Source organism: Dichotomopilus funicola (genome assembly GCF_033296635.1).
Source record: "Dichotomopilus funicola strain CBS 141.50 unplaced genomic scaffold C8A04scaffold_107, whole genome shotgun sequence".
Lineage (NCBI taxonomy): Eukaryota > Fungi > Ascomycota > Sordariomycetes > Sordariales > Chaetomiaceae > Dichotomopilus > Dichotomopilus funicola.
In genome coordinates, this window is record NW_026944128.1 from 20,442 (window position 1) to 36,897 (window position 16,456).

The following is a 16,456-nucleotide window of genomic DNA, read 5'->3' on the forward strand; positions in this document are numbered from 1 at the left end:
GGATAGTTGGACTCGCATTATCTTTTCGCAATCCGAAATCTTCCAAATGAAACATGCGCTAACCCTAACCCTTCCCCTTGAGTCCAACCAAGTCAAATCACTGCAGCGAACATGGCCTACCCTGATGTCTACCGCCCTTTAGCCCCCCAGAACATCCGTGTCTTTGAGCTCGACCCGGCGCAGTCACCGTCCGATCCCATCGTCGGCCGGCTAGCCCCACAGCCTATCGATGGCGAGGCCTATGAAGCGGTCTCGTATGTCTGGGGCAACACCAAGAACCGTCGCACCATCACCATCGACGGCGCTACGCTGTCGGTGACGGCCAGTCTGCACGGGTCTCTTACAGCATTTCGGAATTATAGCGTTGTAGCCTCTGAGGACGACGATAATGCGGGTGAAAAGAAACCAGTAGCGAAACGACGCAGACTCTGGGCTGACGCGTTGTGTATCAACCAAGACGATCTCTCGGAACGGACGTCGCAGGTTGAGCTGATGGCGCAGATCTTTGCCGGGGCGGAGCGCGTGTTGGCGTGGCTGGGATGGGAAGAAGGTGAGGAAGGACGACAACACACACGCGATGCGATCCGGTTTGTGCATACTTTTATGGAGGATCCCGTGCGCGGGTTGAGCGACGCCAGGGTGCTTTTGCATCATGCGGGGGATGATGATGAGGGGAAGATTCGGTATGAAGAGCAGGAACGTCACTGGGCGGCTGTGAAGTTCTTTTTTGAGATTGAGTACTTCCACCGGACATGGATTGTGCAAGAACTCGGTCTCGCGCGCGAGGCCATCTTACACACAGCTCTTCGCGAATCGGCAAACGCAAACACGGCCCTGGAAATGGACACCGTCGACTGGCCCCTCGTCGGCCAATTCGTACGCTTCCTCGACTACCGTGGCGCCTCGCTCGTGACCCACCTCGGCCTGATGTCCTGGGTGCCGCACCACATCCTCATGGTCTGGGAAACCAAGCCTGACGGGACGCCTGACTGTGACTTTCTCACGGGCATGCACTGGACGCGGATCCTAGGCGTGACTGATGCCCGGGATCGGGTGTTCGGTCTGCTGGGCCACCCACTAGCTGTGATGGACGGGCAGTTGGTGATTCACCCGGATTACACGGTCACCAGGGGGGTGGTGTATACCAAGCTGGCAGCCCAGTTCATCAACAAGACGAACAATCTGTACGTCGTCAACTTGGTTGACCACGAGACAGATCCGAGCCTTCAACCGAGGTCTTGGGACCCCGACGACGCGGGGAGAATGCCCTCCTGGGTACCCGACTGGCATAGCATCAACCGCACGACCCCGCTCGACTACACCATATCTGCGGCGCCTTTAGAGGACGGCAACATCCAGATCGTCGACCCAACTACCGGTGACGAATCCCACGTAAACACCATCGGACAACCCAGCACCCCGCTTCCACAGCTCCTCGTCTACGGCTCCATCGTTGACACCATCGCCTCGGTGTCTACACGCATGGAAACCACCGATTTCCCCATCACCCACCTCGCCCGCGAGCGCGCCAAGACCAACCCCTTCTGGCTGGACCGCATCTGGACCGAAGTGCTTTGGTCACGTTCTTCTTCCGGTGAATCCGGGCTGGGAAAAGATGACGACGACGCCCAAGCCGCGCTGGAATTACTTGAATCCCTGTCCCTGGCTCTTCCACTGGGTACGATGGAGCCAGACGAGCCGCGAAGCAAAGTCGGTCCTCGACACACACGGGAAGAAAATGACCGGTCGTTTGCGGCCTACGTGCTGGCGTATCATGAGTTGTGGGTAAAAGCCAAGGCAGCGGGGGAACAGCTTGAGTCCAACGCAGGCGATAACAACGACAAAGATAATGGCATTGAGGAACAAGACGATAAACCTGATACCCCAGCAACCGGGGGCCGGTCTGCGTCATCCTCTTACATACCCACCTCCTCCCTGCTCACCACTCTCCCCCAAATAGCCCAATCCGAACTCCGCCGTCGTGCCGAGAACTCATCACCCCAAGACTTCATCGAGTCCATGACCTGGCCGTCCATGTGCCGCGTCATCTACCGCACGACGTCAGGACTAGTGGGGATGGGATCACGCGTCACGCGGCCGGGGGATCTGGTCTGTCGGGTGCGTGGGTCGGGGGTGTTGATGACTGTGAGGCCGGGGGACGGGAATGGACAGTCAGGAGGGTTAGGGGAGGGACTTGATGAGGCTGGTGGTGGTGGTTTGGAAGGGAAGAGGGAAGTGAGAGGTGCGTTTATTGGGCCGACGGTCGTGCCTGCGAGGATGGAAAGGGGGAAGTGGGAGGACCAGGAACAGGCGGTGCGTTTTCGTTTGGTGTAATTGGACAGATCAGGTACCAGAAGTCTTGCCGTTACTACTTGGGCTTTGGCAAGGGGGGCCGGAGGGAAACTGTTGTACAATTGACTTCAGCGAGTAGGTGGGCAAGTGGAAGGGGTTAATTAAGTCAGGCCAAGGCTACAAAGGTCTAAATCTATGCAATCGAAGGCTTCAGGCTTCCCCGCGTTGCTATCCGCGCATGTAAATAGGCCGGCTTGACAAAGAACATGTTCTTGCCAACCAGCGATTCGTCCTTCGTCGGCTTCCTATCCTGGTTGACAAACTCGACGTCGTAGTCGCGGACGAGGACCGGGATGACCTTGTTGATTTCCAGCAGTGAGACGTTCTTGCCGATGCACGTTCGAGAGCCCATCCCAAACGTGAAATAGCTGTCTTCATTAGAGTTCTTGACGAAACGGCCGGCGCTGTCGATCCAACGCTCCGGCCGAAACTCGTCAGCGTCGGGCCCGTAGATGCTCTTATTGGTGTTGGCCACCCAGCTGTTGACGCCGATGTTGGTCTACCAGAAACAAATTGGGATAGTTAGTACCTAATTATCAACCGTTCCCACGAAGGGGTTGGGTGAGTAACACCTACGCCTGCGGGAAAGAATTGGCCGCTTATTACGGCCCCGCCCTTGGGCACCTCCCTCCAAAGAGGCAAACCGCTCGCCGGATTGACCCGCGTGGCCTCGTAGATGACTGCTTGAAAGTACGGGAGCTGCTGGACAGACTGGAAGGTCGGCGTGCTGGCCAGGCCTGCGCCATCGATTTCCTCTCGGAGCTTCCGCAGCACTCGCGGGTTCTGGAAGATGTAGAAGGCGATGCAGCTGAGTGTGATGGCAGTGGTGTCGCTGCCGGCGCCGATGTTGGCCCCGGCGTTGAGCGAGATATCCCAATCCGTGATGCCCTTGGGGTTGTTCTCGCTGCGCTGGGCGTCGATGAACTTCTTTACCATGCAGATTGGACCGTCTGCAGGTAGACCATCCGGCTCGCGCCGCTTGAGTTCAATCTTCTCGTTGGCGAATCGCTGCTGGTAAACCTCTTTGCCCCCGGCTAGTAAACCATGCAGGAAATGCACCACCGGCATGATCCAGGGGAACACGCTCAGGAACGTATGAACATGCAAAATGACGTCGAGCGTCTGCATCAGGTCGGCGATATCCTTGCCCTCGGTCAGGAACCCTAGACGATCACTGAACTGGGGAGGAGGAGGGGGTTCAGTTAGTCGCTCATTTAGGCTCGCAGTCTTGACATGGGAGATTGGAGCCCACCTACCGTGATCATGGAAACCACATCGAACGCGTAGCAGCGAAACCAGTATGCCAGGTCGATCTCACCCTTGGACGCCTCGATGGTGGCAATGTGCTTTCGGAACAGCGCAATGCACTCGTCCACGTACGGCTCGTACGACACCAACGATGACATGGAATACATGGAAGCTACTTTTCGACGCATCGCGGCGTGCTTGGTCGGATCCCGCTCGCTGAACAGATTCGACAAGTTGGGTCCCACATGCCATGCGTCGTATGACTCGCCCTTGATCCACGGCGCGCCGTATCCGTAGATAGTCTTGTGCGTCTCCGGATCATCGATGGAGAAGTAGCCGGGCATTACCTGCACGATCGGACCTATAATAGCAGGTGGTTGGCAAGTCTTGTCCACACTTTAAACGGCTCTAGGTAATAACCACTAAGAGTGTTGAACTTACCATACTTCTGATGAAGCTTCTTATTGGCAAGATGGAAATCGTACTTGGACACCTTCCAAAGGTACCACCATCGTGTGTACTTGGCGAGGAGAGGACCGGGAATTTTGTGGCTCCAGGAAATAAGAGGATGAAGCAGACTCCACGCAATGAGAGATAGGGCGCCGTATGCTGCGAGCTCTAACGTAGACAATGAACCGAGAGCCATTGTGCGAGGTTAGGCCGGCCCGTTCGGTTCCGGTGTGCTGGAAAGGCGCTCTGGAGTGCAGACGAAGGCTGCTGAAAAAGGGGTTGGGTGTTCAAGTGAGGTAGTACCTGAAGGTTTACACGTGATGAAACATGCAGATGCCCTTGCATACAAATGGTTTTCAAGCTTGCTAGGTACGCGGCTCTCAGTTCGCTAAATAGGTTTATTTGAGATGTTGCTCAAAGTCATGAGCTAGTGCGGTAACATCACCCGTGAATTACACTGCAGAATAGATTGATAAGCACCCTCTTCTTCCGGAGCCGTGTGTGTCCAGGTACATTACCTTACCCACGTAGGTATGTCGGCCCACTCCACCTCGGATTCCGATGTGGGAATGATGCTGACTGGGAAGTCAATGATAGTTGGTCATTCACGGTGCGAGATTCGGGTAATTATCAGTCGTGGCTTCGGACACCGCCGAACTCATAAGCTAGCAGGCTTCAGATATTGAGATTTATAACGAATGATTTAACTCAGCATGGCGTGCTGAGTATGGACTATCGCAGAATGCCAACGCGATGCGGAATGCCAACTTCATGTGCTCTCTGTCCCAAAGCGAGGGCTTTTGGGGAGTAAGTTGAGCAATTGTCCACCAAATTGAACATTCTATCCAGCCTCCGCCGCACATGTTCCGGCAAGTCCATCTACAATCTACAGGGCCGTTTCCTTCTGCTTAATTTCCACACCCGGATGAGCAGCATCACCCCCGTCATTGGCCTTGATTTCATCGGCACTAGCAGCCCCGGTTCCATCCGAACCCGCTGCATCCGCAGCCTCCAGTTGCTGAAGTCTCCTGTTAAACAGGTTAGTTAGATCGTCGTATCGGAGAAGCCGTCACCGTGGCAAGCTGCAAACTCACCTTTTCTCGTCTCGATCCTGGAGGAACTTCATTGCCGGGATGATAATCAAACACGCCGCGCCCATGGCTGTTGCTGTGATGAAGCCCTTATGATACTTGGGCGCATCCACCTGCTGCCACACAATCAGAGGCAGCCATGCATTCACCATGCTCACCATCGAGTTTGTTGTTGCGAGCACGATGGCACGCTTCTCCGTGTCGTCCGTGCAGATCTCATTGGCCCAACTGTGGGATTAAAGAGTTAGGGAGTTGTTTCGGATTGTCGGTCTAATCATGAGAGAGAAGGCTTACGTGAAGATAATGCCGCTCAGCCCAACATGTTGCGCCTGTAGGTAGTAGCATACCCATTTCCAGCCCTCTGAAATGTCCCAGGCGGCGAGGGAGCTCCAGAAAATCACGTTGAGAACCTGCCGAGAAAAGCATGAGCTTCCAGTTCTGTCGGACTCACAGTATTCTGCGTAAGTAGAACAAGAAAGAAAGTAGGCAACAAACCGAGCCAAAAAGAAGAACCTCCCATCGCCGACCGCGAAGGAAGGTATCCGAGGCCCACGCGTAAGCCAGCGCAGAAACAACCTGAATGGCGTACTGCCCAGAAGGGTACAGGTTAATCTGAGCGACCGTGTAGGTGGGATCCTTATGATATTTCAGGTATTGCGGGAAGATCGGGGTGCCGCCTGTGGCGCTCATGCAGCTGTCGGGCAAGTCAGCATTGGTAGATAGGTACAGTTTTGCACATGGACGGGCTGGATGGGCAGAGGACTTACATGTAGTACAACGGCAATAGATAGAGTGGCCAAGACGTCAGGACGTTGATGACCTTCGCCTTTGTGAATGCCGCTCGCGGCTTGCGCTCCTCGAGCACCATGCGATGCTGAGCTAGCTCAATTTCCTGTGATCACAAAGACGTAAGTGTTTCAGGTCGAAAATTGCGACGGACCGGTAAAGCACCGGTGAGGGAGTCACGTACCTCCTTCTTGAAGATTTTCTTATTGCTGCCGGTTTCGGGCAAGTCGGGCAGATAGAAGAAGCTGATGACCGCTATCGGAAAGGAGATAACCCCGTCCATGACAAAGAGCCTATTGCCAAAATTCGAGTCAGACGTGGTGAGTTCAGCATGTTCAAGAGTTAAAATGGGCCTTACCATTTCCAACCGGGCAGCCCACCGCGCCCTCCCAGGTTGATAACACCGGTCATCAAGAAGCCGGAGAAGAGCTGAGCAGCCGAGCCGCTGGCATTCAAGATACCGGCACGCTTGGCCATCTCATCCTTGCGGTACCATGAACCAATCATCCAGTTCAGACCTGGGTAGTACCCGGCTTCGAACAGACCTATGCTGCTGTGTCAGAACCCACTTCACATAATTAGGGGTCAAGAATCACTGTATGGGGAAGAACGAACCGAGGAAGAACCGCAAGACATAGAGCTGAGTAGTGGTCTTGGTCGCCGCAAGGCAGAAGGTCAGGAGAGTCCAGATGATCTGTACCCGGCCATGGCGTCAGCTGAGACACTTTCTGCAGCATTACACGTGGAGGATAGTGTGTCTTACCTGGAGAGTGGGGATGAAGATGGACGGGCGGACTCGCGTCAAGATGATATTAGCGGGCACCTCGCCGAGGATATAGCCGACTGTGAAAGCCGTCTGGGCGTAATTCAGCTCGTTGCCAAACATGCCAAGGTCCTCCTTCCTGTGATGCCATCTCTCGTTAGCATCTTCTGCGAGTTGGCATGCCACATAGTGTCATCAATTTCAATTAACGATGAGGACCTACATTCCGGAAACGAAGGCATTGGTGAGATTTGCCTGGCTGAGATACTTGGTGAAATATCCTGTTGTGCGGCGCGAATTAGCAATGCTCCGTCGTGCCATGCCCCCCCTTCTCCGCCATGTATGCATGAGTTATTCGTAAGATTTGGAAGAAAAAGACATACCCAGGCAACCCAACCCCAGCAACGCAACGTCCAGCTTGAACAACAGATGTCGCTCTTCCCGAGGCTTGTCCAGTGTATCCCAGACATGGCGTCTCCAAGTCTTCTTGGGAACTTCTTGCACCTGGACGTTGGTGGCCTCTTCGTCTTTGGCCATGTTTGTGATCATAAAAAAGCGGCAGTGTGTGATTGGGTCGGCTGCAACCTTCCGTGTTCTGCGGCACAGGATAAAGGGTCTCAGTAAACGGAACCCGAGAGCTCTGTCGGCATTTTTGAAACCAGTCGCATTGGGAGGCTCTCAGGAGCGGTCCGGCCGCAACTATTTGACAGGGCGATGCCCCTTCCAGACTTTGCGAATGAATGCCTGTTCTTCGAGGACTTTCCTACTGAACTCCTGGCTCGTGCTCCTGTGCCAAAATGACGAAAAGCATGTTGGCTCGCCACTTTAGCACTTTGGGGCCTGGATCCCGCCCGATCTGGAAATTTCAGTCCGGGGCAAACCAGACTATCGGAAGCGACGTTATCAGAAACTGGGGTGTTTGCTCGCCCTTGAAACCTCTTATCGAATAATTCGCTCGCGGTTGCGGCTTCCGATGGCGTATTTACATCCAGAACACACTATTTTCAGCCAGAATCAATATTGCTATATCCCCTGCATCCAACGACGACAAATCCATCTGAGTACTTGTGATTGTGTCCCGTTTCGTGAACGTTTCTTGATTTATTTTTGAATTTTTAATTCTCTGCCCGGTTTCTCTCCAACCTCTCACCTCATCCGAGCCCGCATCCCGCAATGCCCTCCGCCACGCCAGCAGCCCTGCGCATCGCCGTAATTGGCACCGGCCCCGGCGGGCTGTCCTCAGCCATCGCCTTGTCCGAACTGCCCAATGTGAGCGTGCGCGTGTATGAGAGCGCCCCTGCACTCAAGACCCACGGCGCGGGCATCAGCGTCAACCACAACGGCTTCAAGGTGCTAGAACTACTGGGAGCTCGTGAAGGAGTCACGGGTGCCTCGACGAATCCCACTGTGCAGAGGTAGGTTTTGGTGCCTTTTGAAGGAACCAGGTTCCGGCATCAAGCCTGAGCGAGGAGGAAGGGGAGGAAAGAAAAGAAGGAGACTAAGTTCAAATTTGCTGTCATTAGAAATGCTTATACGGGCGAGATTGTTGATCCTGGGGTTCCGCACGACCCAGAGGATAAGTACGAGGCTCGCAGGGTCCGGCGGCTTGTTCTGCAGGAATCACTGATTGCTCGGGTCCCTAAGGGGCTAATAGAGTTCAACAAGAAGCTGGTTTCGCTGGAGGACCTGGAAGATGACGGCGTGCGCGCGATATTTGCGGATGGCACTGACACAACTGTGGACCTTGTTGTGGGCGCCGACGGAATTCGATCTGTATGTTTGTTTGGACCCAATCCTTTAATACCGTCCGGTGTTGATAATTTGCGCAGGTCGTGAGGAAACACATGGTTCCAGATTACCCTCTGGCATTCACACGTAAGCACGATAAAACTCATACTCCGCTCTTCCACATGAAGAAGATGTGAGTCCCTCAAAGGCAAACCAACGTATCTAACATTTCCCCTCGGGCAACAAATAGACCAGGTTGGTTGGCGCACTTTGGTGCCCGTGGAATTACTTCAGCATATCCCAGACCTCCCCCTGACGACGACGAGTTGGTGGCGGGGAGCGGCCAAGTCGGTGTGGCTGTCACCGGTGGATGAGCTGTCCAATTTGAAACTGATGGAGTTCTCCGTCCGTACCTACAACGAGCCGTATATCGAGGGGAAGACTGTCAGCTGGGGAATGCCAGTCAGTGGCGAGAAGGTCCTCTCGAGATTCAAGGTCTGCCCCCTCAGGTTCTCAATCATGACACCGTTTTTGATGGGCTATGAAAATGAGGTATGAAAATTTAATTAACGTGAGAGCTACACACAGGACCTGGACCCAAGGCTCGTTGAGGCCATTAAGCAGGTCCCCGAAGGTGGTTGGATGGAGTTCGCATCGTATGCTGGACCATCTCTCGACACCTCGGTAGCGTGGGGAAAGCTCGTGTTAGTCGGCGACTCTAGCCATCCTTCCGCCGGTACGTAATGGTCACACATCCACACATTCACCGATGGTTTCACGGGAAAGCTGATCCGAAAGCCGCGGGTTAGGCGGCTTTGGCTCTGGCTCTGCGTTTGCCATGGAAGATAGCTGGATTCTCGCACGCGCCATTGAGCACGCTCGTAAGTCCACAGACACCGTCGCCGACACGGTCGTGGAGGCGCTACGCATCTTTGACACAATAAGAGTTCCATTCTACAAGAGCATGTAAGATGTTTTACATTTCACCTTTTGGGCTCTCCCATTTTCCCCTTGCTTGACGACGGGAGGGCAAGACTGACGTGGGTTACTTTCACTCTCTCCCTTAGGAACGCCTTCCGGGAATCCCAAAAGGAGAACATCAAGAAGATGGCGCAGGCAGTGTGGGACGACTTCGACGCCGAGCTGCGCAGAAGGTTTGCCTCTGATGGTCTGGGCGTTAAACGGGGGCAAGGCTTCTTGTCCTTTGTTTACTCGGGTGACATTGGAAAGACGTGGAAAGAGTTTGTTGAGAGTGAAAAGGCACGCAACCGGGGTTGAGAAGTCATCATCATGACTACCGAGATCCCTAAGTGAGATAGATTTGGTCACAAAGGCCGCATAGGCGGTCTAGTTTATTTAGCGATCTAATTTATTTAACCACCTGGCCAACAAAGTCCGTGATAGCCTGGAACGACCGCTTGCCATCAAAGTGAAAGTTAAGCAAGTGACCCCCATCAAATGAAGCGTCGACATCAACCCTGGGCGAATTGGGGAACGTAGCAGCCACGTTGTCCAGAAGACCATCGCAAAACCCACCGCACGCTGTCAGATCGTAGCGTCCCTGGACGACCTGAACAGGAACCTTGATATTCTCCAAGTCGATAGTCAACGTCCCGGCTGTGACCAAATCGCCCAGCGCAATGGGCTGCTGCGTCTCATACAGCCACTCGGCCACCTCTCGGTCAAAGTACGGCGTCTTGAACCCCCCGTACGACGCCGAGTACAAGTCGGCGGGCACGACATACCCGCGCGGAAGACCGGACCATTTCTTGGGGTCCGCCTGAGCTGCAATGCGCACCTGGCTACCGCCTGTGAACAGGCTCAGCCAGTTGTACAGGCCCGAGTAGCCCGTGAGCACCACAGCGTCGCCCAGACCTGAACCACCCGATGGCGATGGCTGGCTCGTCGCTGCCTGCGCGGCGAGGACCAGGAAGGCGCCGAACGAGTGGCCTACGTGCACTACGCGGTGGACGGCGGTGCCACTGGTGTACGGGGAGTTGGGTTGTTGTAGTAGCTTGGTTAATGTGGTTAGAATCTCCACCTGGGGCGCGGCCTGGGCATGGGAAATGGGATCGGGTCTGCAGGTGGTCGGTCAGTCAGATCTGTCTTGCTGAGCCAGGCTTGCGCGCCTGCTTGCTGCTTGAGGGGTGGCGAGTCTAAAAGTCCACTGCTAATTACGTACCGGGTGGACCTGCCTGTTCCCAGGCGGTCATAGGAAAAGACTGAGTAACCTTCATCCAGGGCATGCTGAACAAACGAGTATTTCTCGGAACCTTTAAAAACAGGGTCCCAGTAGCTGTAATAGTTCCGCCTTCTTTAGCACCCACACTCATGCAACAGAGAGGAGAAGGACACCGTAGAAGAGAAGAACCAACCTGCGATCTACCATGGTGCCGGCTGTAAGAAGCAGGACGGTCCCAGAGGCGTTGCCGGCATTGGCGGGAGCACAGAACGTAGCGCCGATGGTGTAGTTTGTGGATTCGGAGTGATTGCCGCCAATGGGCTTGAAGGTCTGCTGTGAATCACGTCGTGTCGAGTTGATTATGTAGTCGAGAAGGTCCCAATCGGTGTTGATAGAGAGGTTGATATCGTAATACGGGGCCGTGACACTAACGGGAATGAGGAAGTCTCGACATTGGTGCTTAGCAGCGCCTGGATTTGCCGCCGCTGCGGATGACAGCAGCAGCAGCTCTAGGGCGAGAAGGGTGACTGGCAGCATCGTCGCTGGTGATGGAAGACCTTGGACGTTAGCTGGTGCAGATAGCGAATTCCCGAATTCCCGATGTATGGATGAGAACCTTCTTGGATGTCCAGTGACAGGAGCAACCTGAGACTATAAATAGGTATCTGTCGCAAAGCTTCGTGCAGTTCAAGAGGAATGAGTTGCTTAACGTACTCAAGTAACGGACTGCCTTAATACTTTGTCCTGGTCAAGTCACCCACCAGCTTCTTGATGGTCAGCAGCAAAGAGAAAGACGGAAATTACGAAAAATTCATCACTTGGCTCCTAGCTGACGTACTGTGCAATCAAATAGGGTTTGGCGGAGTTTCCAAGCTCATGCTTCTTCGTGGGCTGAACCTTGGAGCCCCGATGTGGCGGGACACCCCCCCCCCCCCTTTGCCCCTTGCCCCTTTACCGCAGCTAGCACCGTTCCGTCCCAGTTCCCCGTTCCCCGCCAGCCCCCTTTTTAGTCACCCAATCAGCCGAAGTCCGAGGCCGAGCCGAATGCACCGGGACGCTCGCAAAACCCGGCCCCAGCTCCCTTAATGACCCCCGGCACTAAGCCGGTCCGGTCGACGGCAAGTAACGATGCAGCCCCGGGAAAAAGTGCCTGAGCAAGCCCATCAAAATACACAAGGGCGTACCCCGTGGGAAAGCAGCACGGCCGCCGCCGACGTTAACAACCCCGACGTTACGCATATCGTAGCTCCCCTCAGCGTCGTCGGCAGCCTCAATCATGCCCGCGGCCAGGTCCAAGTACGACAGCGGGCTCGACTCCTCAGTAAAACTGAGTCCGTGTCCGCGCTGCCTGTCGACTGATAGCGCGCCGGGCTTGATGAATATGCTCGTGATGCCCGAGTCCTCGTGCGCCGCGCGGAGTAGGCGCTCGGTCGCGCGCAGGTCGGCGTAGACGTGGGATGCTGACCAGAGTAAGACGCGTCGGAGTAGGTAGGGGGTGTTGCGGGAGAGGACGTCGTCGATGGTTGCTGAGGAGAGGAGGATGAGCTTTGGGATCGAGGACGGTTGTCCCAGGGTCTTCTTCTTCTCCTCCTTTAGAGCAACAAGAACGCTCGTAGCCATGTCCTGTCCGACGCGGAACCCCGGGACGTTGTCGTTGGTGGATGTCACGAGGAATGCTGCGCGGCAGTTTCGGAGGCAGGACGCCAACAACGGGACATCGTGGATGCTGCCTTCAAAGATCTGTACTCGGGGGCTTGTGATGGCTTCGGGGAGCACGCGTGCGAGTTTCTCTCGGTTGCGGCAAAACGCGTGCACATGGGCGTCCGGGGAGGAGAGCAAGAGTTGAATGATTGCGGTGCCTGTGTTCCCGGTTGCGCCGAGGACGGCGTAGGTAGGCATCTTGTCTTGTCTTGGTTCTTGTCGGGCAAGTCTTGGCGGAGGGGACGGGACGTGGTGAGTAGGGTACATTACCTTAGTATGCGGTAGGCACAGAGGGGATTTTAATTCATTTTCCACGTGAGTTGGACGGGATCGATGAGACCTTGGTATACTCGTGTAACTCGTGTATTCCGCCGCCAACCCCCGACCCAGATATTAATTCTCACACAAACCTCGACTGAGACTGCAATGCGCCTGGTAAAATTTATTTTGTCATTGAGATTTGATGTTCTCGATTCAACTACCTTGGTCGGGGTTTTCCATTTCCTACACAACATGATGCAGAAAGGAGCAACGGGTCCATGGCTGGTAATTAGTCGACATCGGGATATTAATTACGACGAGCGGCACTCGGGAATGACCAGTGGCGGGTTCTGCTCGCCGACAAGAAGTAACAACAGACTACAAGGAGTCTCGGTTCATTGCAAATGAAAGCTAGCTAATTAGCAACAAACTCAACTGAGGTACTTAGGTAGCTAGCTAAGGTGATCATGGAGGCTCCTCAGCCCAGCACTGCATCCATAAGCCAAGACCTGTTTGATCGCTCCTGTGGTTGTTTATTGGCCCTGCTGCTGCTGCTGCTGCTGCTGCTCGCGTACAAAATTCTGAAACTTGGGAAAGAATTCCTTCATAAAAGCTGTGTCCACCATCTCCTCGATCTTGACGATATGCTCTCTGCTCTCATCAAATGTGAAGAAGACGGCATATTCGTTGTTCCACTCTCCGAAGGGTGTATTTCCCTTTGACAGGGCGTAGACGACTGCTTTGCCCTGCGTCGTGTCATGTACAAGGTTGTGGATGATTAACTGTTGTTAATATTCGGCCATGGCCATGGCAAATAGTTAGCACGGGCTGTTGTGATATCAACAATAATACATGATAAGAGCGCGAGGTGGGCAATGTTGGAGAAGTGCAGGAGTGCAGATGAAACAAGGTGAAGGCGGACCTCGTAGTCAGTGACGACCTTCTGAAGGAGTGGCAGAGTTGCCTCGACCTGCGCACGGGTCCGGGGTGGATGGCCCAAGGAGAAAGGCAAGGCGGCTTGGGTGTAGTCGTCGGACCAGACCTGGGCCATTTCAGCGGCAGACCAATTCTTCCAACCAGCCAGGAAGCGGGCGAGGGTGGCTTGCTGGACGTCTGCTGGGGTAGCCATTGGATGGTATTTTCTCAGTGCTGCAATCAGGTAATTTTCCGGGGGTAATTAGCGAGAGAGAACGAAACGCAACTAATTTGTTCCTGAGGGTTGTCTACTGCGGGTACATAGTATTTGCATTACGGCCAGCCCCGTAAGGTAAAGTCTACCTCGGCCGCTCGGCCTCTCTCCTCGCTAACACGATTGCGGACTTCGGGGGTAAATTGTCGCGATGGCGTCAGTTGCGGGAAACCCATGTCCGAGTCGGAATCGGCTATTTCAGGGAGTGACCGCCCTCCATCCTTCGCGCCCTTTCTTGTTGGGGTCTGGGTCTTGTAAGAACGGACCAAAATTTCCCCTTTCGACCACGGATCAGATGGCGTGCAATCTGCATTCATGGCGTGAATCAGTTCCGTCCTCGGAGTCGCTTCAAAGAACATGTTCGACGTCTGGAAGTTTCGGGTTTGCGTGCAGGCGAGATAAGAGGCAGTCAGCTGTACATACGGTAGCGAAGGTACGGGAACGAAGGTGTGTGTGTGTGTTACCATCCCGTTTCAGTGCAGGATTCATGGAGCATGAACCATGAACCATGAAACCCTGTGTAGACTTGTCTAGCCGGAGTGCCGGAACCTCTCAAACCGGTTGAAACTTAACGCCTAATGCTACAACCTCGTTGGTAGCCCCGGCCTTTGCTCGACTAACAACCACCAGCCTGCCTCCACCACCCTCTACGCTTTGTATGAGATCAACCACATCGCCCACATGCAGCATCGCACTGTTAGCGAGCTGCAGCAGAGCCAAGTCACATGCGCGGGCCACTGCCTCGACGCTGGTGTCCCGGTCCACGCTATTATCCACATCATCGGGCAGTAGCCGCATGGCGACGACGAGCGTCGCGGTACGATTCTCGCGCATGATGCTCAAGTGCGCTTGTAACTCAGCTGTTAACTCCGACTTGAGCGCCGCCCCCACGTTGGAGCCGGCCGAAGGAGGCGGAGGCAAGAGGTATGCCCAGTCTTGCCAGTGTAGCACGTACAAGGCTGCATGCCGGACGTTCTGGGGCTGCCCGGCAGAACGATTCTGCAGGATAGCGCCCGGGAGAGGTGGTGAAGGCGGCGAGGGGACTGTTTGGGCATGTGAGGCCGATGAATCCGATGGTGGTCCGCGCAAGAACTGGATGGTAATCTCCACTTGACTGCCGTATCGCGCTGCGAGATGCCGTGCCATAGTGGATGGGCAAGGCTCGTACGTGTACCGGTTGTTTCTGTGAAGGGGTCCGAGGGCCTGGATACCAGGGTGTGCGAGGACATGCCTAACGGTCAGCGGAAGCTCCGGGGAATACTATGGTACGGCGCTGATCTGGGGAATGCAGTCGTGTAGTACGAAGTTCGAAGTACGAAGGTATCAGAAGAGGAAGTATCAGAGGATGTTTCGCGGAATGGTTCCGACGTACCTCTACAATGCAAGCACTGCTCCATCCGCTCCAGTCCAGACGGGAGAGCGCCTCAGCCACGCCGCTCTCATGCGTCTCTGCCGACGAGCGGCGATATGCCGCCCACTGACGCTGCAACCTGGGCTGCTGTTCGCAAGCCACCGAGAAGGCCAATGGAACGGGACTGTTCTGCGTCTGGGAGATCAAGGAGAAGGCACTCTGCTCTGGGCCCCCCGGCTTGCCGTGCCGGCGCGTGGTGGCGGCCATGTTGAGTGCAGCGGGGGCCAAAGTGCCGGCTAAGAACGAGGCGGCATCGGCAAGAAGGGGTTCAGTGACGAAATCCGCCGACAGCGAGGTGTGCGCCACATGACGGGGATGTTCCGGCGGCTCACACAGGAACCCCGCCGTGCTCGCCATGCGAACGATGCGGAGGAGCACTGACTCGGGCACGCCCGTCAGGGCGGCAACATCTTGAACCGGCACACTGCCCTTGAGTGGAATGCAGGCCAGGACCTGAAACTCTCCGAGCCAATGAAGACAGGCGAGCAACTGGGTCTGCAGATCCGATGGAACAATTAGCCCGTCAGCAACTTAATTATTCGTAACTAACGTGATGTATGGAACTCTTGTGATTTTGCCAGACACTGCGTGGGATTTGTGTTTTGTCAAGGATGGGAAGGAGTACAGGACTGAGTACGTTCGTACTTCGGAAAGTGTGGGAGCAAGCCCCTGTTCAGGGGCCCCCACCCCTGACCTCTCTTGGCTCTTCCGAGCTTACCCGTCCCGCAGCGGAGGGTGCGGCCCGGATAGTGGGGGTTCTTGGGTTCTTGGGCGGGGGTCGGGCCGGGACTCTAGATCGGAAGGAGCCGGGCAGGTGCACAGATTGACGGATTGACGGATTGACGGAGCGCTGCACGTACCTGGTTGGCAAGTTGTTGAAGGAATTCCTTTGGTTGTCTGACCAAGCTTTGCAATTTGGTCGCGTTGCCGAGGACCACCCGCCTAGCCCGGTGAACGGTCTCAGGAGCCGTGGGGGCAACAAACAAGAAACCGCTCGACGTGTCCATGCTCGGGCTTTTGCTCGCACTTCTCGGATGTGCGTGTGCGTGTGCGTCCGCGTTCGTGTCGGGGGCCTGCCGGCTGTAGTAGTCGGCCAGGCTTTTGGCGGCACTGGCCAACGCAAGCGCGCACCTCTCGATCTCTGCCAAGCGCGAAAGGTCCATGATCGGACGGGCGGATTAAGGTTTGAAACTTTGGGATTTTACCGTTGTGGTTTGTTTCAGCTGGCCAGGATTGGGCGCGGAATGCCAGACCCACGGACACGATATCCCATTTATACCACTGTAGGTGCTTG

The 16,456-nt window shown here is 55.2% G+C and overlaps 7 protein-coding genes across 7 annotated transcripts; 2 read left to right on the forward strand and 5 right to left on the reverse strand.

Moving 5' to 3' along the window:
- Positions 1-111: 111 nt before the first annotated feature.
- Positions 112-2,334, forward strand: C8A04DRAFT_15811 (heterokaryon incompatibility protein-domain-containing protein; the record flags this gene model as incomplete). The annotated part of the gene is made up of 1 exon (XM_062778628.1): positions 112-2,334. The coding sequence occupies one exon, from the start codon at positions 112-114 to the stop codon at positions 2,332-2,334; it is 2,223 nt and encodes a 740-aa protein (XP_062632868.1).
- Positions 2,335-2,485: 151 nt separating this feature from the next.
- C8A04DRAFT_15809 (Pisatin demethylase) lies at positions 2,486-4,246 on the reverse strand (the record flags this gene model as incomplete). The annotated part of the gene is made up of 4 exons (XM_062778627.1): positions 2,486-2,851; positions 2,929-3,531; positions 3,609-3,961; positions 4,042-4,246. The coding sequence occupies 4 exons, from the start codon at positions 4,244-4,246 to the stop codon at positions 2,486-2,488; spliced, it is 1,527 nt and encodes a 508-aa protein (XP_062632869.1).
- An 894-nt stretch (positions 4,247-5,140) lies between these two features.
- Positions 5,141-7,227, reverse strand: C8A04DRAFT_15805 (putative MFS transporter Liz1/Seo1; the record flags this gene model as incomplete). Its single annotated transcript, XM_062778624.1, has 10 exons — positions 5,141-5,369; positions 5,436-5,551; positions 5,637-5,835; positions 5,909-6,033; positions 6,112-6,220; positions 6,286-6,472; positions 6,543-6,621; positions 6,691-6,829; positions 6,914-6,971; positions 7,074-7,227. The coding sequence occupies 10 exons, from the start codon at positions 7,225-7,227 to the stop codon at positions 5,141-5,143; spliced, it is 1,395 nt and encodes a 464-aa protein (XP_062632870.1).
- A 636-nt stretch (positions 7,228-7,863) lies between these two features.
- On the forward strand, positions 7,864-9,696 carry C8A04DRAFT_15807 (monooxygenase; the record flags this gene model as incomplete). The annotated part of the gene is made up of 7 exons (XM_062778626.1): positions 7,864-8,105; positions 8,214-8,463; positions 8,520-8,565; positions 8,669-8,913; positions 9,007-9,154; positions 9,228-9,384; positions 9,486-9,696. 7 exons carry the CDS (start codon positions 7,864-7,866, stop codon positions 9,694-9,696), a joined length of 1,299 nt encoding a protein of 432 aa, XP_062632871.1.
- Positions 9,697-9,787: 91 nt separating this feature from the next.
- C8A04DRAFT_33007 (Alpha/Beta hydrolase protein) lies at positions 9,788-12,499 on the reverse strand (the record flags this gene model as incomplete). The annotated part of the gene is made up of 4 exons (XM_062782289.1): positions 9,788-10,496; positions 10,601-10,714; positions 10,794-11,157; positions 11,785-12,499. The coding sequence occupies 4 exons, from the start codon at positions 12,497-12,499 to the stop codon at positions 9,788-9,790; spliced, it is 1,902 nt and encodes a 633-aa protein (XP_062632872.1).
- A 596-nt stretch (positions 12,500-13,095) lies between these two features.
- On the reverse strand, positions 13,096-13,691 carry C8A04DRAFT_33008 (uncharacterized protein; the record flags this gene model as incomplete). Its single annotated transcript, XM_062782290.1, has 2 exons — positions 13,096-13,344; positions 13,485-13,691. The coding sequence occupies 2 exons, from the start codon at positions 13,689-13,691 to the stop codon at positions 13,096-13,098; spliced, it is 456 nt and encodes a 151-aa protein (XP_062632873.1).
- A 612-nt stretch (positions 13,692-14,303) lies between these two features.
- Positions 14,304-16,325, reverse strand: C8A04DRAFT_33009 (O-methyltransferase bik3; the record flags this gene model as incomplete). Its single annotated transcript, XM_062782291.1, has 3 exons — positions 14,304-14,954; positions 15,124-15,657; positions 16,023-16,325. 3 exons carry the CDS (start codon positions 16,323-16,325, stop codon positions 14,304-14,306), a joined length of 1,488 nt encoding a protein of 495 aa, XP_062632874.1.
- Between the last annotated feature and the right edge of the window lie 131 nt (positions 16,326-16,456).